Here is a 22,915-nt window from a genome sequence, read left to right as displayed (position 1 = left end):
ATTAATCCAGTCATTGTGCCCCTGCATGAACAACACAGGCCTCATTTCATCTTCATGGACGACAATGCTCCAGCTCATGGAGGTGGCATCATTAGGGAACGGCTGCTGGAGACTGGGGCACCTCAAATGGAGTGGCCTGCACTTTCTCCAGACCTGAATCCCACAGAAAACCTATGGGATCAGCTGAGTTGCTGTGTAGAGGCTCGTCACTCTGTACCCAAGAACCTCAATGACCTGAGGGCCGCCCTTCAAGAAGAGTGGGGGGCCACGCCTCAGCAGACAATTAGTCGACTTGTGAACAGCATGAGACGTCGTTGTCAAGCTGTAATTGATGCTCAAGTGCACATGACAAGTTATTGAGACATTGACATTTTTTGTTGTGGTAAACCCACCACTGTTGTTGGCTTTTGTTTCAAATAATTGTTTGAGATGAGGAAATCACCATTGCACGCTTCTACTTAAATGCCCTACCTTCATGATATATCACTGTCGCGTGAACTTTTTACATTTTCCATAGATTTCACCCAAAAGCCAAATATCCCTAACTTTTTGTGAGTAGTGTGTATATATACGTATATATATATATATATTTATATTTTTTACGGGCTTCATTCTGGCATTGCAAAATGGAATTCAAAGACCTTCAAGTTTTTTAAGGGCACAATTTTTTTTTTTTCACTATTTCTTTCAACGGGATCTTTATTCTATAATAACGTCCTAACCTGGGGGAACATCACAGGTCTACAATTATCGTTTTTACGTTCAAGGACTTCAGCACAAAAAGGGGCTATTTTCAAGGCATTCCAGGACTTACATTTCAGAGGAGGAGCGTGCCGATTATTCAGATTCAATAGAAACCACCACAATTCTTGCCTCTCCCGCAGTTGTTGAAAAGATTGGAGAAAAAGGCATGTAATCACAGCTCGAAGTTCATTTATCTGTGTCAAGCGGCACACGTGCACAGCGCAGATTGCGAGAGTCAAATTGGTGTAATTATCGTCTCATTAGACCCGTTGCACGCTGCAGGTCCCAGAGCTCCGGCGTGCTAATTTGCAACTTCACAAGCGAACCCCAGGAGGGATACAGTGCCGAACCGCCTGCGGGCTTTACAGTGTTTCAAAGGCAGTGGACAGCGTTTTGAACGGATATACAAATTAATTTGGGACCTAAGATATGGTGGTGTTCTGTTGTGCTGATTACTAACAGGGGTGAGGAGTTGGAACTGTTGTGGAACTGTGTGTGTGTGTGTGTGAGAGATTGCAGATCGAGAAAATGGCTCAAAATGATCAAGACCTCCACGGCCGAAATGGCGATTCCCTCTGCATTTGAGGCTCCAAAGGTGACTGTATTCGCAGCCGCATTTCCTTTTGTTTTTCTTTATGTGCCGTATCACGGTACATCTCATTGCTACAGACATAGGAATACACCAACCAAGGGCATTAATAAAAAAAAATTAAAATCAATTAGTTACCATTCATCCAATACCATGAATGAATGTAAAGGACAGATTTGCAATTTTTCAAGCCGGACCATAATAAAATGTTGGTTCCCATCATTTAGAACTAAACCTATCACAACGGAGCGGTTTTCTATTGAGAAGCTTCCAGCTCACTAATCCTAATAACAGAAAAAAAGCATATTACTATATTTATTGGTTTTTGTTTCATATTGTTTTATTCTGTTCTGCCGAAAACACTGGAAAGCTTTTGGTTTCTGTTTTTGTATATAATACTAATAGATACTTCTAGATCAGCTTTTCAGTTCTTCTTCTTCTTCCTCCTCTTCTTCTTCTTTCGGGTGCTCCCAGCTTTTCAGTGACTAACACTGTAACATTTAAACAAGACACAATAAACTATTGAGTCAATACACACTTCTAAAACAACAGTGAACCTGTTCTTTAACAGGAAAAACATCTTGGCAGAGCTCCGGTGAGCTGGAACTACACACAAATAAACACTGTACACGCAAATGAAATTCCTCTAAACGCTCCAGTCCTTTTCAGGAAATCATGTGAACACCACACTCATCGTAATTACGATAATCCACAAGGAAACGATAACCCTAATTAATCTGCTCCTAATCTAACCCTTGCTCAACGGTGTCTTTGGTCAAAAGGAGTAAAGTAGAGATGGGTGGAACGCTAAAAGGCGTGAAGAAAGAACCGACTGTGGTTTACAGAGAATACTGACAAGAAGTCCAAGTTACACATCTGGCTTTGTTAGGGGATGTGGCAGTACAAAAAAAAAATGATCCAAGATGAAGCTGCAGGGTTAAATAACAAAACAGAAATGGAGTAGTCAAATAACATTAAACACACACACACACACGTGCAAATGGTTTATTAAAAATCTATGATTTAAATAAATATGACAAATATGTTACATACAAGGTTACATAATTTAAAAAAACAAAACAGAAATACATCGGGTTGACGATCTCTTTAGTGTGTGTGTATAAATTCAGTTACAAACAGTTATAATCACAGTGTTACTGTACATCTCCCTTATCTTGTCAGAACACAGTAGTAATAGCAGTGATCTACAGTAGAATCATGATTACAGTGTAGGAACATCCACAGAGAACAACAAAGGACAACCGTGCATGTATGTACCTATCGGAAAAAAACTCCCAAATACACAGGATTAACAGGCTTGTCACTTTCAAGAATAAATTACCTACAACCTACGACATGAAATCTTCATAAACTTGGAGCTTTGACCTAAGACAAACCTATCAAGAGAGAAATTGCTTCGCTGGAAACCAGAGGACCGAAGTGTTTGTTTGCCTTTCCTCTGAACCTGGATGTCAGAACAAAGATCTCACGCTGCAGCTCAAATACTCTGGTTCTCATCATGAAACCCAAATGCAAATAGAAACCACACCAGATACCAAAAAAGTCCTGATTGTCAGTGGTTGCGTTGACGTGCACCTAGATGTCCTTCTATTATTGGGGACAGTTTAGTCAAAATATTAGTAGCGTTGACAGTACCCAGACAGGCAGGCAGGCAGGCAGGCAGGCAGGCAGACAGACAGACAGACAGACAGACAATGCTGGGACACACAGGAGGGATGTTACTATTTAACATGTGGTTCACTGTTGGGTTTCCGAAACGGTTGCATCAGTTTGGAATCCAAACTCATCAGTTACAGCAGCATTGATGCTGCGTAAAAAGAACACAACCATTTTTCTTTTATGGATTATTCTATTATCATCTTCCATGCTGAAAATAAACAGGAATATAAGCATAATAAATGACGGTGCACGCAGGTTTCAGAACTTCAACATTAAAAAAAAAAAAGTCAAATGATTATAAACAAAATACCTGAGTTGACAAAATGCTGCTAGTGGTAACATACACAAAATATAAAAAGGATGTGCACAATCAGTCAATTTATATTTTAAAATAATGATTTGCTCTAGTGTCTTTTCAGTATTTCACAGTTTTATAATCTGTTTTGACACTTGTTAGCAACAGTTTGCGTGACCCAAGGGATTCGAATATCAGTCAGTGTGTGTAACTTAACATAGGCACAAACACGATTTCGCTTAGCTTTAGATGATGTCATGTGATGTCACGCGTGTCCCTCGGTGTTTTCAAATTCTGCAGTGAGCACAGTCAGCCAGTGTAAAACATAACGCTTTATAAGCCAGTGGTTTATACACCTCTCTATATAACCGGTTATAGAACTTTTATAATATTTACTATAACTAAACAGCATAAGGTTTGACGTAAGTGAGGACGACAAAATCCCAATCAATCACATAACCGGGTAAAACATGACGCAGGCCGCAGCTGCACTAAGAATACTACCAGGGTGCAATCCAACAAAAACCGACCGCAGGATTCACCAACAGTTCCAGTTTTGAGTTGGTCGATGGAAGGTCATACCCAGTACTGATTCTTCCGAAGACTGGGATTGACGCTTCGGACGAGCTGGGGGGACGCCAGTGGGTCGACGTTGGTCCAGGCGCGCGCGGGCACGGGCGAATCGAGGCCGTGGTAAAACGAGCCCTGGCTCGACGCCAGCAGCCTGTCCAGGACCGGGCTGCCGGGGCAACTGGGGCTCAGCGGGGTGACGGTCACCGTGGGAACCGCCGCGCTTCTCTGAGGCTGCCCCTGATACGGGTGGCCGCCCGGAGGGACGGGCGAAGGCGGCGGCTTGGGCGCCGCGGGCTTCTGCTTCCTCCGCCGGTGGCGCCGGAGCAAGACCGCCATCACGACGAAGAGGACGGCCAGGAGCAGCAGGGCCAGCAGAGGCAGGACGACCAAGAGCGGCTTGGAGGTTCTCTGCGGGTAGGACTCCACGCGCACCGGCGTGTTCCGGTAGGCCACGTCCTCCGCTCTGAGGGTCGGCTTGCCCAGCGTCGTGCCGAAGGAGCTGGTCCGGCTGGAGTTTCCCCAGCGGTTGCGACCCTTGAACTTCTGCTGGTTCTTGCTCGGCCGCTGGGTGGAAAGGTAAACTGCCGACGGAGCTGGCCCGGCGGTTCCCCTTTTGGGGGGTTGATTCGACGTGTGAGGGACGAGGGTGGTGCTCGGCACTGGACTTGACTTGGTGGTTGGGAAAAGTGCAGCATCGTACGGTACAATGGTGAAGCGGAGTTCCCCTCTGGCCGGCTGGACATTCTCAGCTTTCAGGACAAACACTAGTGAGTCATTAACCTCTTGAATTCCGGTCATATTGGTGTTGAGCTCTAGGGACACCTTCCCCTGCCTCACGTCGTCAAATGTAAATGATTCCGCCGGTAAAGCTTTCCCTAACTTGTTATGGTTGGATAGAACCACTTTCCCGTATTTTGGCTGGGACACAACCTGAAAAAGAGGCTGGCTGTCTGTTACATCCGCCAGCTCTGTGGCATTGAGGGAGCCGGTGCCGAGTGTGGCGGCCACGCCATTCGCAACCCTCAACCCTCCGCCGACCCGCACCAGGGGTTTGACTGTGACGTTGAGCGGCAGGTCGGTCAGGTTGGCTTCGGAGGTGAAGGCAACGAAATCCAAGCCGTCCTCCCCGGACGAGAGCGACGTCATGTGGTAGAAGAGCCTCCCGGCCCGGAGGTCCTCCTGGTCGAACTGGCTCACCTCCCGGTTGTCCCTCAGGAGCTTACCGAAACGGGGAGGCCTGGTGACCCGGTAGTGAACGCTGGTGTTCTTCCCGTTGGTTTCGGCGGCGAGGTTCTCGTGGCTCAATAACACGGACGTCTTGCCCTGCTCGAGTTCCAAACCGGTGTTGTTGACCAGCGTTATGGTGATGGCCGTCACCTCCAGGTTGAAGAGTTTGTATATCGGTTTGTGGTGACCGTCGCTCACGCTGAAATAGAACACCCCCGAGGAAGGACTTCCATCGTGGACGAAGTAAACACTCCCGCCGTCGATCTGAGCTTGGGTGAAGGCCGACGTCGATTCGTTCAGGCTCCCTTCCAGCGCCAGGTAACCGTTGTTCGGCTTGCTTATAACCGAGAAGGTGATGTCGGCAGGAGGGTTGTCCAGGTCTTCGACCCGGAGGTTCTCGGGCCCGAGGACCGCCGCGTCACCTTGCACAACCCTCAAGCCGGGAGCCTTGGTCTTCAGCACCGGCGGCTGATCGTTCACCGGGATGACGGTGATGTTGAACCACTCCTCCACGACGTCGGCGTCCTCCGCAGGGCGCTGCGCCGGCTTCCCCTTGGGATTCAGCCACGCGTCGAAGGCGAAGGAGTCGCGGAGGCTCTCCGAGTCGTCGTGCTTGTAGGTGATGCCGTACTTGTTGACTATGAACTGGGAGAAGTTGGGTTTCTCCTTGGTGAGGTTTCTCTCGCCCACCACGATGACGCCGTGCCGGGGAACGGATTTGACCTGGAACCAAACCTCGTGGGAGCCGCGCTGAGGGGTCGGCAGCTTAGACATGAGGTTGGAGGCGTCCAGCTTTGAGGTGTCGATGACAACGCTTTTGCCCTCTGTAACCTCAGCACCTAAAGAAATAATAATAACAAAAAAAACAAAAAAACAACCACAGCTTTATCAAGTACATCTTGCCTTAATAACCAATGAATACGGTTAGGAATGAGTTCATTCACACCCGTGTTTGCCAGCAAGAGCGTCTTTCGCTCCGGACCAGTGTTTTCGTAGGAAATGTCTATTTTGAAGGTCTCTGTGCTCAGAGAGGCGGGCGGCGACGCCACGGAGAAGGTCATGGAGTCCATGGCCGCCCATCCCACCGACTCCGCAGGCGCCTGAACGTAGAGGACCTCCTTCCTGTCAACCTGAGGTACACAAACGCCCAAAAAAAAAAAAAAAAAATACAAGACCGTTCACAAGAATACTCCGTTGTTTACATCACCGATCCCCGCAGCTACTCTGATGTTATCAGCCGCTGCACGTAAACAGTCCCATATCCTGCATAGGTTGAGGCCATTCCGGTGGCCATCCTGATGCTATGGATTGAATAAGTACATTCTAAGTGGCGCCGGTGGGAATACAGTGAATACAGTGCAGCAAACACCACAGCGCACACCTGATCAAAACTTCCAAGAAATAATTAATGACATTCACATGGACCATTATGTCGGAGAAGCCTCCGGTTATTTCCTCAATCAAATGCATCCATTATTCATGGATAGCTATCCAGCATGATTCAGCACGCTTCAGGTGGATGGACCCAAATGCTATTTTACATTTTACATTTTTTATTAATTTTTTATTATAAATGCCTCGTGTTCATATCGGATATCAGATTCTAAATAAAACATTAAAAAAAAAATAAAAAAAAAGGAAAAGTGTTAAAAAAATAAAAATAAAAAAAAGAAGGCAATTTTCACGCGGACCTCCATTTATTTCCTTACCATATCTTGTGTAAAGGTGGAAATGTCCAGGGTGGAATTGTCAGACTGCGTTGCGACCAGCCTCCCCAGTTTAGGACGACGAATCACACTGTAAGTAATGGTCCGGTTTGCGGTTTTGCTGTTGTCGTTGGTCGTCGCTTGCAAATCCTCTGTTGTGATTGGTGTTGAAGACCCTGAATGTGAACAACAAAAAAAATAAATGAAAACGGACACGACATTTTGTTGTGTTGCAGCATTTGCCTTGTTTTGATAGGAAACATACTTTGGATTTTCTACGTCTCAAAGTGCTCATAACGATCATCTGAGGAGTGTACGTCAATATGAACAAATATACTGTGTTGATAGTTTTTTAAAGGTCAATCCTACTCATAAACGGCATTTACTCACTGTTGAGTATTATACATGGGTTCTTTGAAGGAAGCAAGTTGGAGGTTCCACGCCCTTCCACTCATTTATGCTGAAGTCGGATTGAAGTACACAGACGCTTTGATGTGTCAAAGTTAAGTTACACAGCAGACATCATGTGCTGTTTTTATATCACCACCACACTACAGTGCAGTGGTGTTATATCAAATAAAAAAATTAAAAAAAAAAGAAATTAAAATGGTTCAGTTGCTTGCAGGCACGAGGGGGAAAAAAAAAATTGAACTTTCCGTCTGGAACAAGACGAAGGGAATGAACTTGTGAGTGGCTCGACATTTAAAATGAAAGGTAGTCCAAGTCAAGAAACTCCACTGCTCCTCTGAAGATGATAAAACTCTGCTGACAAATGATGGAAAAGGAGGACGAGTGGAAATGAGAGAGTACACGGTTCAGCAGTTCACCCGTCCCCTCACTTCCACCACAATACACACACAGAGAGAGAGAGAGAGAGAGAGAGAGAGAGAGAGAGAGAGAGAGAGAGAGAGAGAGAGAGAGAGAGAGAGAGAGAGAGAGAGAGAGAGAGAGAGAGAGAGAGAGAGAGAGAGAGAGAGAGAGAGAGAGAGAGAGAGAGAGAGAGAGAGAGAGAGAGAGAGAGAGAGAGAGAGAGAGAGAGAGAGAGAGAGAGAGAGAAAAGGAATGAGAGAGAGAGAATTATTTCCTCCTAATGGAAGGGGGAGGCAGCGGGGTTGTTCTTTTCCATGTTTCATTAACAGTGAGAATAAAAGTGTTGGATGGTCGTTCTGTCATAAGTTCCCGCATTAAATTCGGTATTTATGGTCCGCAGCCGTGCACGTGTGCATGCGCGTGCAGGACTAAATCTCCATTTTTACTGCATTGTCTCCTTTAATACGACATGAGGGATGTACAGGATGAGCGCTCCCCTCAGTAGGTTGAGAGAGGAACCAATTATTTTCTGTGCGTTTTTACCACAGGAAAATATTTCAATCAAAGTTTAGGACGGAGATCAAGACTCTGGCAGGGAACCTTGCCAACCTTTATTGTCCCTTTTTTTTCCTCCGTGAGAGTGTTGTCGCCGACCTAACACGCCAATTAACCGCACAGGTACAAACAGCACGTGTTTGGCTCAGATAGATACAGACAATACAAACACTGCTCAGTCAGTGGGGGCCCTGGGCTTGTTTCCCACCACGGTACTTCACGTGGCAAGATTTTGCGTCCTACAGACCTTGCGATATATGGTACATGTGTTCCGCGGCCCGGTGGTTGGGAACCCCTGCACTAAGGTATAAGGTTTAAGACATATTATATTTAAGGGGGGTTTAACCCATGCTCATCGGTTGCTCTGATGACCTAGACATGTGTGGCTGCCACCCCCACACCGCTTTAATGCCAGTTTAATACCAGTTTTTAATTTCCCAAGTTACTATAAAGTAGCTTATTATTTGTATATTTTTTTCCCTTCAAAGTAGGTAACTGGCAGCTTCCTCATGCCACTTTCCTGAATTAATACATGTGTATGTATTTTGCATTTTTATTAGAAGTAACAATTCACTTCTTTCATTTTAAAACTTTTTCTTTTTTAAATCACCCTGCAATAATGACCTTTCCTATCCAGGTTTCTATCCAGGTCCTCTGTCCTGTGTGTATATATAAAGTCCCACATGTGAGCAAATAGTGGTTGAATACCGCAAACTATATAACTAAATAAATAACTATATTTTTTAGCATTTAAAAGCCATCAGAAAGACGTTCAGAGAAATGTATCGCTGCACGACACGTCACCCTTCTCCGAAAAATCAAAACCTTTCATTGTGAGCAGCCCCCACCCCCCCACTCGCTGCCCTGCCTGGCACGGTGGCACAAAGGGCAAATAAAGAGCGGAGACAGTGGAGAGCGTTTGAAGAACCCACTCGTCCAATTTGCTACGTCAATATTTCTACCACTTCAGTCCATTCACAAACCACACCACTCGTCTTGCGCATAAACTGACAACGTATGATTGTAAACAACAGCCAGGACTAGGTCAGGCTATTTCTAACCCTCAAGTCTGAAATGAAGGCATGACTAACTAAAAGAATGCCCACTGCTGTGGAAGCCCAAGTCTGGTATTTGGGGAAAAGTAATGACTCAGTAGTCAGTGTTCCAGTGGAAGGTATTGAATTATTTAACCGTACAAAATGAGTGGGAAGATCCCTCAGCACGCCTGGATCTGGGCTGAAAGTGGTGAAATAAAGCCGCCGAGATGAGAGAGAGAGAGAGAGAGAGAGAGAGAGACATGTTGTTCCTCAGGTGAAGAACAGCTGGCGGGTGCTATACGCCTGGCAATCCACTCTGTAAACCCCAACAGACACGCAGTTTTAGGTTTATTTCCTTTTTGGCTATTTTTTGGCCTACATTTTCAACTGAAATCAAAACTTGTTCCAAACTCACCCGTCTTAAGAGGGAAAATATTTTGTTTAACGCTGCAATCACGTCTTTAAGAAAAAGAATGACTCAAAATGGAATGGATATGCGGTGTTGAATTGGACAGGCAAAAGGAGAACGTGGTATAGAAAGGGTTAAAGAGAGATAAATCATTTTGTTTCCTTTGGATCTCTTATTAAGTGTCCATATTATTGTTGTGTCCATTCAATATATATATTTTTTAATCTCTTGATTTTTGCTGAGGTGTTATTTACCTGGAAAAACATTGAGGGGGCGGTTTTTCTCCAGGCTCAGGAGCAAAGCGCTGGCGGTGATGCTGAAGATCTGCCTGGGGGTGAAGTTCACGCCGTCGTTGACTTGGAAATTGAAGCCTCCGGACATGGCACCTGGTTGCAAAGTAAATTAAAAGTTTTTTTTTTTTTTCTTATTTCCCCTGACAGACACCAGGCTAACCGGTTCACACTGGAACCACAGTGTTGCCTCCTCTAAATTCTTCTTGCGTTATCATCAATAACTGCATCTGCAAAAGGAGGAGCGGCTCAAAGCAGCACAGTATGAGCGCTGAAGCGTAACGCTGCATTGACTATTTGACACTAATTTATTGGTAATTTAGCTAGTGTTTACAACAGTAGTAGAGGCTCAGACCTTGATTCATTAACGAAATTGATCAAAGTTCCAAAAGCAAGAGAACAGAGAGAGTCAGAGAGACAGAGAGAAGGATGTGGAGATAGAGACCTCACTTTATTCACATGCCACTTTAATGCACATATCTGTATATACATAAATAGCCTACCCCATATACATAAGCCTATTATCTTTATCTATTTTGTACCCCCACCTATTCTATAGCATTCGACTCACTTAGTTAGTTAGTCAAGTAGAAATTCTTAGGTAGCTACTGTGTTCAGTCTAGAACATATTGTGTGTAATCACCGGGTGCGTTGCATTGACATTTCACTGCATATATGTATGAAAGTATGTATATGCATGTGACGAATAAACCTCTTGAAGTTGAAGTGCTTGAAGAGAGAGAGAGAGAGAGCGACAGGAGGAGAGAGAGAGGAGAGAGAGAGAGAGAGAGAGAGAGAGAGAGAGAGAGAGAGAGTCAGAGAGAGAGTAAGAGTGAAGGAGAGAGAGGGAGAGATGGAGAGGGAGAGAGAGAGAGAGAGAGAGAGAGAGAGGGGGGGGGGAAGGAAGGCAAGGGTGAGATGAAGAGAGAGAGAGCGAGAGAGAGGAAAGGGGAGAGAGTGAGAGAGAGAGGTAAAGAGGGGGAGAGAGAGGGACGGGGAGAGAGACAGAGGCAGAGAGAGAGTAAGAGCGAGAGCGAAAGGTGGAGAGAGAGAGAGACGGTGAGTGGGACGGGGTGAGATAAGAGCTCAGAGACAAAGAAAGGGGAGAGAGAGCAGGAAGGAGAGAGAGAGTGAGACCTCCTTCATGAAAGTAGGCTGCTTCCCGCTCGTGAGTGACGAGCATGGAACATTTTCTGGTGCTACATGTCGAGGTAATGTGATAAGCACAGATTAACATTTGAACATTGTTAAAAAAAACAACAAAAAAAAAAAAAAAAACTGACAATAACTTGCAAATATCTGAATCCGCTCACATATTTTTTAGCGGTGCATTAAATTCAGTTGAACTTGTGAAGAAGTGTCTCCATTGTCCATTGTTCACAGACCAAATCATCCCCCCTTTTCATGAACTAGGCATGTTGCTGCAGGACAAAATTCCTTTTTCCCCAAATCCCCTCTTCCCATGCACCTGAGAAATAACAACTACAGCAACAAATTATGGTAGTGGAAATGCAACACACAAAAAAAACCCAATCACAAATGTATAACTGTGTATATATATATATATATATATATATATATCTTCACCTCCGCTAGAGGTGGATAACCCAAGGTTCAGATAGTAAAAGTCCTGCCGTGTTTTTGCTCCAGCCCTGCACTGATGAGCTGCTTTCACTCACTGGTTGGAGCTCAGGGTTATTGCTCGTTGGCAAATCAACATATCTGACTCAAAATCTTGGGAGTGGCATTTTACTTTCTGAACCCGGATTTTCTACATCTGATTACAAGATATACAAAAGTAAAAAAAAAACACTGTAGACTTGCACTGTATAATCATAAAAAGGACAATACCGGTGTTGTAATGAGTTTTGGCCCATTTACTTTTCAGTACACACATACATTACTTTGATTGTTTAAAATATTGTCTCTATTCTCTAATTGCATTTGAAAAAGGCTTTAGCATGGAATTAACAAATACAAAATACAGAAACATTAAGCACCATTGTTGTTGTCATTTTAATCTGACAACAATATCACAAAAATGTGATTTGTTGTTGTCAGATTAAAATGACGTTTAAAGGTAGGTATCTCACCATAACATGAAATTTCCAACAGAGACAATATAAAAAAATAAAAATAAATACTGCTATTAGCAGGGAAATGGTACAGGTTCATGTAAAATGTGTGCGCTGACGAGTAAACGGGCTAAAACTTAATAAAAAAAACATTTAAATATATTTCCCGTATTGACAGATATTTAACTGACCGACTTTCCTTTGCAAGCTGTTTACTTTTTTAAATTTTCCATTCCAACCGTCACCACGTCATCTCCTCCCGTAACGACGTGCTTATTCTGGACGGGCAGAGGGGAGGAGGACTTACCGCTGTGAACGAACAGCAGCTGGCCCTGGTCGACCAGCGCCTGGGTGAAGTTCAGCACTGGCCTCATGGGGGCGCTCTTCAGGGCCAGGTGGCCGTTGCTGGGCGGCGTCACCATGAAGCAGAGCTCCTGGGGGGAGGAATCCAGGTCCTGGGCCCTCAGGTCCTCCGGCCCGATCTGGGTGACGGAGGCCACCCACACCTGGAGACAAGTTTCCAGACCATTCTTAAAAGTCTGGATCATAGCTGGGACGTGAGAAGCGACGGGTACGATCGGATCTCGCAGATAAACCTCCGAGATAATCAGCTGTTGGTATAGTAGAGCACATGCATAACGCCAAAACATTGAATGGCTGTTTCTTCAGAAATATGGGATATTTTCTTTTATGGAACAATCTCACGGATTACCACTTTAAGGTCTGAATCAGTTGCTCCTCATTTCCATGTTCAGAACCTCCGAGCCCTCATATCAGACTAACTAACTTAACTGCACTTAAAAGATGAGTTCCCTTCTGAAACAAATAAACAACTTTTAGTATTTTTTGAATGTTAGCAAATTACGGAATAAAGAGGGGAATCCCTGGAACATATGCAAGCATTGACTCTCCTTATTATACAATATTAAGTGTACTGAGCTGCAGGTTGCCAGATACAGCGCTCTGTGTCCTTACTGGAAAACTACTCTTCCATTAACACCTAAAAAGCCTTAACATGTATTTACGATCCACACAACACCGGACACTTTATATACCTGTGTGTGTGTGTGTGTGTGTGTGTGTGTGTCTCTGTTTATATGCATGTGTAAGACCCCCCAATGTGTGTGTTCCAGCATGCACATGGGTGTGTGTATGTGTGTGTGTGTGTGTGTGTGTGTGTCTACATAGCGGGAAATGACTACCGCATCAATAATTAGCGACTTCACAGGATGTCACTGTGGGATAAGACAAGACCCCACCCCTGCCCCCCAACCAGTGAGTCACCGCTTTCAAAGCAAGGACACATGAGATCAATTTCCAGCGGCGCTCCCTCTGATTCCATCCTCAGAACTCCCCACATTCCGGCTGAAGCTCAGATAAGGTTCTGAAGGTGAAATGCAAGAACGAGAGAAAATCCTCCCTTTTCCACTCCTTCCACTGGAGCGTTTGTGCTGTTTGTGTTTCACTGAGCGATACTTTACATCTTTTCTACTAGATTTGTGCATTGTGGTTTTATCCCATGCGATTTTGATGCAATTTATTTTATTTTTATTTTTTTTACAGCGCACAAAAGCATTCATCCATTTTAAGAAATAAAATAGTCCAAATCGAAAATTATATTGAGTCGTCACGGAGTAAAAATGTGGATCCTAGGCCCACCCTTCTGATCTACTGTTTTTTTGGTTCCTTGGTGATAAAGTTGCTGCTGCTGTGACATGACTTACTGCAAATAAAGGAATTTAAAAGTCAAAGTCTACTGGTAGTTCATCTTGCACAGAGGCACAGTGCCACCCTGTGGACAGAGGAAGGACTTCCTTAACAACTGATACTAACATAACACAGATTGATAGATGGTGAGCTATAATAATAATAATAATAATAATAATAATAATAATAATAATAATAAAAATAGTAACAACAACAACCTTTATTTGTATGCCACCTTTCATGTATGACATGCAACTCAAAGTGCTTAACAAGTGTTTTAAGAAGGCAAGTACAGTTGGGGGAAATAATTATTTGATCCCTCAGTGATTTTGTAAGTTTGCCCACTGACGAAGAAATGAACGGTTTATAATTTTAGTGGTAATTTTTGGTAGGTTTATTATAACAGTGAGAGACAGAATATCAAAAAGAAAATCCAGAAAATCACATTAAATAAAATATATAAATTATTTTGCATTTCAATGAGTGAAATAAGTATTTGATCCCCTACGAACCATAAAGAATTCTGGCTCCCACAGATTAGTCCTCTCCCTTTAAGAAAGTACTCCTAATCTCAACTTGTTACCTATATAAAAGACACCTGTCCACAGAATCAATCAATCAGACTCCAGCCTCTCCATCATGGGCAAGACCAAAGAGCTGTCTAAGGACATCAGGGACAAGATTGTAGACCTGCACAAGGCCGGAATGGGCTACAAGACCTTTGGCAAGAAGCTGGGTGAGAAGGAGACAACCGTTGGCGTGATTATTCGAAAATGGAAGAAACACAAAATGACCGTCAATCTCCCTGGGTCTGGGGCTCCACGCAAGACCTCACCTCGTTTGGTATCAATGATCATGAGAAAGGTGAGGGATCAGCCCAGAACTACGCAGGGGAAGCTCTCAATGATCTCAAGGCAACTGGGACCACAGTCACCAAGAAAACCATTGGTAACACACAACGCCGTAATGGATTAAAATCCTGCAGCGCCCATAAGGTCCCCCCGCTCAAGAAGGGACATGTACAGGCCCGTCTGAAGTTTGCCAATGAACACCTGAATGATTCAGAGAATGCTTGGGAGAAGGTGATGTGGTCAGATGAGACCAAAATCGAGCTCTTTGGTATCAATGCGACTCACCGTGTTTGGAGGTAGAGGAATTCTGACTACGACCCCAAGAACACCATCCCCACCGTCAAGCATGGAGGTGGAAGCATTATGCTTTGGGGGTGTTTCTCTGCTAAGGGGACAGGTCGACTTCACCGCATCGAGAAAAAGATGAATGTGGCGATGAACCGTGAAATCCTGGTGAAATCCTACAACCTCCTTCTCTCAGCCAGGACACTAAAAATGGGTCGTGGATGGGTCTTCCAGCACGACAATGACCCAAAACATACAGCCAAGGCAACAAAGGAGTGGCTCAAGAAGAAGCACATTAAGGTCATGGAGTGGCCTGGCCAGTCTCCGGACCTTTATCCTATAGAAAATCTGTGGCGGGAGCTGCTGAGATATGTGCAAACCTGGTCATCAACTACAAGAAACATCTGACCTCTGTACTTGCCAACAAGGGTTTCTCCACAAGTACTAAGTCATGTTTTGATAGGGGATCAAATACTTATTTCACTCAATGAAATGCAAAATCATTTATATCTTTTATTTAATGTGATTTTCTGGATTTTCTTTTTGATATTCTGTCTCTCACTGTTATAATAAACGTACCAAAAATTAGGGATCAAATAATTATTTCCCCCACTGGTATAAGTAACTTTATAAGAAACCATTACTTAACTTAATTTTAAGTTGTAAATGACAGTAGAATTACAGAAAAGTATTTTTTTTTTTCAAAGAATTACTATGAATATGTAACACAAATTGCTATATACCTTGTTATTGTACAAAAACAAAAGGTATAAAAATATTTACACATTGATCAAAAATGACGAATCCTGGATTTAATTTACATTCCGGTAAATGTAAAGGTTTCCCTTTCCAACTACTCTGATTTGAGAGGAATTTGGTTCAAAATACTGCCCTGGGCACAGACACCTATATTTCAACTCATGCAAACAGCTGGTCATATCCCACCTCTGGCTACTTGGTCCAACATCGTACAAGTCGTTACACATACAGAGGATAGCTGAAGCTTACACTGGAAAGACAGCCCCTGAATCAGCGATCAGCCCCAACATTAAAACCACCACTAATAACCACTAATACTGTGTAGCTCCCCCTCATGCCGCCAACAGCTCTGACCCGTGGAGACATGGACTCCACAAGACCTCTGAAGGTGTCCTGTGGTATCTGGCACCAAGACGTTAGCAGCAGATCCTTTAAGTCCTGGAAGTGGTGAGGTGGGGCCCCCATGGATCGGGCTTGTTGTTCCGGCACATCCCACACATGCTCCATCGGATTGGACCCTAACCCCACCAATCCACATGATTCATCAGACCAGGCCACCTTCTTCCATTGCTCCGCGGTCCAGTTCTGATGCTCACGTGCCCATTGTAGGTGCTTTCAGTGGTGGACAGGGGTCAGCATGGACACTCTGACCGGTCTGTGGCTACACAGTCCAATACTCATCAAGCTGTGATGCACTGTGTGTTGTGACACCTTTCTATCATAGCGGCATTAACTCTATCACCAATTTGTGCTACAGTAGTTCTTCTGTGGGATGGGACCAGACGGTCTAGACTTTGCTCCAAACGTGCATCTATGAGCCTTGGGCGCCTGTGACTCTGTCGCCGGTTCACTGGTTGTCCTTGCTTGGACCACTTTTGGTAGGTACTAACCACTGCACACAGGGAACACCCCACAAGACCTGCTGTTTTGGAGATGCTGTGACCCAGTCGTCTAGCCATCACAATGTGGTCCTTGTCAAAGTGGCTTAGATCCTTACGCTTGACCATTTTTCCTGCTTCCAACACATCAACTTCAAGAACTGATTGTTCACTTGCTGCCTAATATATCCCACCCCTTGACAGGTGCCATTGGAACCAGAGGAGCAATGTTATTAAATTCACCTGTCAGTGGTTTTAATGTTGTGGCTGTTATTAGCAAATAGCAGTTATTTCTCACACTGAGGAGTTTCGTCGCAGTGTTTGCAAAGAACAAACACTGTCGCGAAATCGGTTAGGGTGACAAATCTTGCTTTGCTATGAGGTTCAACAATTGTGAAAAGCAAGTACAGAGTTCAGATGTGAAGTGGAAACATGACATGAATCATGCAGGCCAATCAGTTACAACTGTGTGTGCTATTTCCAGCCCTGAGCAGCATGCGCCACGCACCAGGAAACATGGGAATGGAAGGTTGCGTCGATGATTTGCAGTATAAGTAACTTGTCCATGTGATGCCTATTCTAATAGTTTTGGGTAGGCGGTCCAAATAAATGTAAACGAAAAATGATTTTTTGAACATTTTCTCAATTTTTACCAAACAAATACATTTTAAACGTTAAGTATACACTAGAATTACATATCCACTTACCAGAGAATAATAGTTCAATTTCATACATGCAGACTCCTATCTCATTTTGTTATAACTACAAGATTGTGTAAGCCAGAGGAATATAAATATCTCTCTCTCTCTCTCTCTCTCTCTCTCTCTCTCTCCCCCCCCCCCCGTTGCCCCTCTGCATAGCTAACATTCTTTACGCCAGCCAGCCAGCCAGACAGCCAGCCAGCCAGCCAGACAGCCAGCCAGCCAGCCAGCCATAGCCACTTGAAGCACTGCCCAGATGAAACTCCTCTGATGTCGAGCCATGGTGCCAGAAGTTCTGATAAAAATAATTTAAAAGATTTAAATTTCGGCAGACTCACCCTGAGGACCCGGTTGGAGGTGATGACCGGAGCCTCGTCGTTGACGGCCGTGACCTGGATGAACACCGTGCGCGCCTCGCTCTGCTTCCTGAGGCCCGTGTCGTTGGCAACCACGGTGAAGTTGTCGTCCAGGGTCTCGCTGCTGTCGTGGACGTAGTAAATGAATTCGTGTTCCACCTGTGATTGTGACATGATAGAGAGGTGTGTAATTTCTTTATTTATATATACATACACACACACACACACACACACACACACACACACACACACACACACACACACACACACACACACACACACACACACACACACACACACACACACACACACACACACACACACTACCTTTTTCCAATTTTAATTTTAATTTAAAGAATAGACCAAAAAGGCTAGAATTCGATTTTCAAGCTTCATTTCAAATTTGGACAAATAAAGAAAAACAAGCATAGAAGTCCTAAGAAAGCTAAATAAATCTAATCCTCCTCAATTTTTATTTGCCAATGTTATTATTATTTTGAAACACCCTTTAAGAATTGGATCTCAAAATGTCTTACCTGCCTCCTGGTGAAAGATGTTACAGGCACACCCGGATAGCGAGAGTGCTCAACGCGACCGTGTTGTGGAGGTTCGGTCACACTATACAGGAAGTTTATTCCAGAGAAGTGCCGGTTTGTGACCTTCAGAACGTCCTGCGTCAATGCCTTGGATGCGCCCTCGTTCAGCGTGAAATTGGAAACGAGCAGCGGGATGAGGCGTGGGATGATGGCGACGGACATCCTAACTCCGCTGACCTCGGTGACCCCGTTGGTGACGTCCATGATGAAAGTGTCGTTCACTTTGTTCGGGGCCACTTGCACGTACTGGACGTTTCCGGCGTCGACGTCCTCCTGGGAGAACGTCTGGATGGGGGAGCGCCCGGTTCCCACGTAGCGCTCCTCAGCCTCCACGAAGCGGCGGAGAAAGCCGTGCGACGGGGCGACCTTGACTGTGAATACGATCTCAGCTGGCAGGTTGTCTTCGTGAGTGACCTGCAGCATTTGAAAAGCGTCAGCATTGGTTTGATTCGAAATGTATGACCTCACTTAATATCACATTTCATTCAGATTCAAGAGGTTTATTTGTCACATACATATACATACGTTCATACATACTGTATGTGCAGTGAAATGTCTTTGCGACGTACCCGGAGATTATGCACAATAGTTACTAAACCGAACATAATAGCTAACCTAATTCCTACCTAGCAACTAACTGAAACTAACTGATTTCTAAAACATAATGCAGTTAGTGAATAGAATAATATAAAATAAAATAAAAATAAGACTCCAAAAGATAATACAAAGTGGGGGTACAAAATAAAAGTGGATAGAGCTACTGTACGTGTATGGGATAGGCTATTTGTATATACAGAAATGCGCAGTAAAGTGCATGTGAATAATATTTCCTGAGGTTCAATACGGCATTGTGTGAAAAAGCAAAAAGTATACTTTTTTTACCCTGTAGCAATTAACTAGAATATTATGAAACATTGACAAGTAAAACCCATTTAACCCCATATGAAATTCTCACCTCGAGTTTCGTTTCGTCAATCTTCACCGGCTGCCCCTCTTCCACCAGCAAAGTGTTGTTGTGCTGCACGATGGGAGGCCTCTGGTGGCTTTCCAGGTAAACCTTGACGTTCACCCTCGCCGCAAGATTAAGGCCCTGGGATTGAACGGTCAGGTTAAAAGAGTCCGCCAGATGTTTGCTGTCGTCGTGGCGATAGGAGATGAGGTCATTCTTTAAATCGAACCGCGTGAACGACTCCACTTTTGCGTCCGTGCGATAAATCTCCCCGTGCTTGGGCGCCTGGTGCAGGCTGAAGACGACCTCACTGTCGTCCCTGATGTCCAGGTTGGAGACAATACTAAAATTACTAGTTGACAGCCTCACCGAATGGCCCTTTTGAACCAATAAGCCGGTGTTGTTGCCCACTTTCAAGAAAGGGTCGTGGGCGCTGATGTCCAACAGGCTCGAGACGAAATGCTTCCCGTCCGACACGAAGAGCACGAACCTCCCAGTGTCGACGCCTTTGTGAACGAACAGCACCCGCTTCTCGTCCAGGTCTTTCTGGCGAAACTGAAACAGCCGACGAGAGGTGTCGTTCGCCTGCACCAGGTCCCCCACTGGGATCCCGCGGCGGGTATAAACCAACCGGCTGTCATCGAAATCGGAGTCGGCGTCGTGGTAACGCAGGTCTTCCGTCGTGAGCAGCCGCTGCCCGTTCCTCACCACGTTAAAGACCTCGTCGATGACACGGACGGGCTTTTGGTCGTTGACTAATTTGATGGTGATGTTGAACGTTGCCCGTTTGGACCCAACTTCATCCTCTGCGATGGAGGACCTGAACCCCGGACTCGTGGACGCGATGAACGATAACTCGTCCCGGTCGGTTTCGCTGTCGTCGTGGACGTACATGATGCGTTCCTCTAAAATGTCGTGATTTGTAAAAGTGATGATGTTGTCGTAGCTGGCGTTGGAGTTTGACTGACTGATGCGAGACAGCTTTCCGTATTTGGGGCTGCTTACGACTGTGTAGTGCATATCCCTCGTGCTCAGCGTCTCTGCGAACAATTCGTCCTTCGTGATCAGTCTACTTTCCCCCTCAGAAAGCGTAAGCCCGTCGTTCCGAACGAACACGCTGTTGACGTCGGCTTTGATCGAGATGTGAAACTGATGGCTTTGCGACTGAGAATGTTTGGAAAACACTTGAAATTTGAAGCTGTCGTTTGTATCTTTGTGAGGCCTGTCGACTAGTTCGTAATGAACTTTCAGATCTGTGACGTTCCTTTGGCTAAAGGTTGCGTTCTTTCTCAAGACCGCGGTATCCAGCAGGAGTCTTCCCTTCTTTGGCGCGGTGAGAACTCTAAAGTAAAGGTCGTCCTCCGACAGGGCCACGCCCTCGGCTGTCGCATACAGATACTCGGAATCCAATGTCACTTTTCGAACTTTATCCATGTTTGCTGCTACATTTCTCACCAGGTTATACCTCACCCATGCCACTGTTATGGGGAAAAGCAGCTCGGTGGTTGCCCTAGAAGCAATGGTGACCTTGCACTTGAAGTAATCAGTGGTATTCGGGGCCTGGATATCTTGGAACGTGCTGACATACCTGAGGCGCTCTTTTTCGAGAAGCCTTTGGGAAAATGAATCAGTTGGCCTCCATTCGCCGCTTGAGTGAAGCCTCTGAAGTTCTCCATACTGCGGCGGTTCAACGGTGTCGTAACGGATGTCGACCGCCTGCTTCACAGTATTCGTTTGCACGGCCAATTGCTTTGACCCGATCACCGCATATTCTCCCTGTGTAATTACGAGGCCCGTGTTGTTGGCGATCTTGTAATCCAGAGCTACGGCCATGATCCGGAGGACGACGGTGTTGCTGACCTTTTCCCCATCGCTAACCCTCAGCACTATCCTTGAGTTTCTCACCCCTGTGTGAACATAGTACACCCTGAGTTCCGACAAATCCAAATAGGAGAACGTTGTCACTGCCGTGCCAGGGTTGTTCTCTACCTCCAAATATCCAGCGTCTGCATTCAGGTTTCCCAACACGGAGAAGACGAGGTCGGTGTAGTTGCTATCAACATCCGCGGCCCTTAGAATCTCCGCCGTTAGATGTTTCCTTGAGTTTTCCAACAGAATAAAGAGATTCCCTTCCGGGAGGCTGAGTTCAGGGGCATCGTTGGTGGGGGTTACAGTAATATTGTAAATATACAATTTACCCCCTTTCAAATAATCAGGGACTTGCTTCCTACTGCTTGAATAGATTGAAAACATGAAGAAGTCATCCGGTTCTTCTGAGCCTCCGTGGATGTACATGACCCGCTCGTGCCAGAGGTCCAACATGCTGAACGTGTTCTCCTCTTGGTCCTGGTCAACGTCGAGCCTGATCTGACCATGTGTAGGTTGTTCTTCAATTTTGAACATGATCTGGGACTGACGGACGCCGAGCTTCTTGTAGTCCAAGTTAACCTTGATGTGTTTAGACTCAAGAGAGGCTCTGCCCCCCTCTGGGACCGCTAGGCTTTTCAGCTGCACAAAGTTATAGCCATACCTTTTGTCCAAGCCCCTGGCGAGTGTAGACATGTGAAGTGCCGGCGTTGGCGTTACCAGACCTGATCGGACGGCCGGAACTGTGGTCGGGCTCGCGACGGTGGCCGGCTCCGGTTTTTTCTCTGGCTCGCAGCCGACGGAGATATCTTTGGTGACTTTTGCGACGGAAAGACCACTCTTGACGCCGTTGACTTTGATGTCCTTTAGACATCCCTTCAAAGAGCCTCCTCGCACACGCTTTCCAGACACAGAGAGGAGGCCAACCTTTCGGACCTCGGATCTTGTGCTGTCGTCAATACCGCCGACAAAAAGTGAGCCTTTAAGCTGGAGTCCCTTTAAGTGAGGGCCAATATTAGTTTTCACTGTCTCTTCATCCACAGTGAGCTGCAGGTATTTAGAGTTGAAGTAGAATTTGACAGAATGCCATTTTCTATCATTAACCAACGTGAGAGCGCGAAGCTCCGTTTTGGTTCCGCCTTTCCCCACGACGGCCACTGGCAAACCTTCCTGAATTTCCACAGCCACAAAATCTCCTCCTCTGGCAGAATTGTACAGGACGATGCCTTCTTTGGCCGACGTGTGCACGACACACTCGAAAACTCCTTCCTGTTGCATGTCCCAAGGAGGAAACGAAATGTAAGCCCTGGAACTGAAGAAGCTGACGGTGTCCTCCTCAGTGGCAAAGAACTGGGGACTGCAGCCGAGGGACACCTCATGGACGCTCTTTAATCCGGCGTAAGGCCTCAGCGATGTCAGCATGTCGTGCTCATTGAAGACCACCTCTTCTATGCAGCCACGGAAGCCGCTCAGGTCGCTGGGCAGGTAGGGTTTGTCTAGACCTCCCGAGCCGCCGACGAAGAGGCCGTCCGACACGTCGAGGTCGCGATGAGGTCCCGGCATCTTTAAGCTGGTGTGGGAGTTTCTGTCCACCGTCAGAGTGACGTTGTTCTGCTCCTGACGAACCTCCACAGAGTGCCAGGCCAGGTCGTTGAGCTGGGTGCCTCTCTCCGAGTTAAGCAGTTCCTCCCCTGAACCAAGGTCAAGCTTCACCTGACAACAGACACGACCGATAATAAACATGTCAAATAAGTGTGGTTAAAGCAGAAACACATTTCTCATTCACAACAAATAACAGAACACATCGCACAAATAACAAGACAACAGGAAATAAAGTAAAACAAATGTCTTCAACCCGACAAAGATATAAATAGTATATCTAATTGAATTGATATTTTACTTAATATAATACATTTTTAGAAAAATAAAATCATGATTCCTGGTAAATAAAGAATTATTTTTTCTTTACAATGGATG

At 45.3% G+C, this 22,915-nt stretch overlaps 1 protein-coding gene across 1 annotated transcript; it reads right to left on the bottom strand.

Annotated features, from left to right (window-relative positions):
• Positions 1–1,885: 1,885 nt before the first annotated feature.
• On the bottom strand, positions 1,886–22,561 carry cspg4ba (chondroitin sulfate proteoglycan 4ba). The gene is made up of 8 exons (XM_080003501.1): positions 19,079–22,561; positions 18,064–18,537; positions 17,510–17,686; positions 12,298–12,496; positions 9,880–10,011; positions 6,818–6,990; positions 6,055–6,238; positions 1,886–5,947 (listed from the first exon to the last, which is right to left on the bottom strand). Exons 1-8 carry the CDS (start codon positions 22,499–22,501, stop codon positions 3,885–3,887), a joined length of 6,825 nt encoding a protein of 2,274 aa, XP_079859627.1. The 5' UTR covers positions 22,502–22,561; the 3' UTR covers positions 1,886–3,884.
• Positions 22,562–22,915: the final 354 nt, after the last annotated feature.

This window comes from Zeus faber, assembly GCF_960531495.2.
Source record: "Zeus faber genome assembly, chromosome: 7".
NCBI lineage: Eukaryota > Metazoa > Chordata > Actinopteri > Zeiformes > Zeidae > Zeus > Zeus faber.
This window is presented reverse-complemented; position numbering and strand designations above follow the sequence as displayed.

Excerpts from the sequence above, each read along its gene's own strand:
- cspg4ba (XM_080003501.1), bottom strand. The coding sequence starts at position 22,501 with ATGCCGGGACCTCATCGCGACCTCGACGTGTCGGACGGCCTCTTCGTC. Across the intron at positions 17,687-18,063 it reads CATCTTTCACCAGGAGGCAG|GTGGAACACGAATTCATTTA; the intron begins GTAAGACATTTT and ends TCACAATCACAG. Across the intron at positions 5,948-6,054 it reads GCTCTTGCTGGCAAACACGG|GTGCTGAGGTTACAGAGGGC; the intron begins GTGTGAATGAAC and ends TTATTTCTTTAG.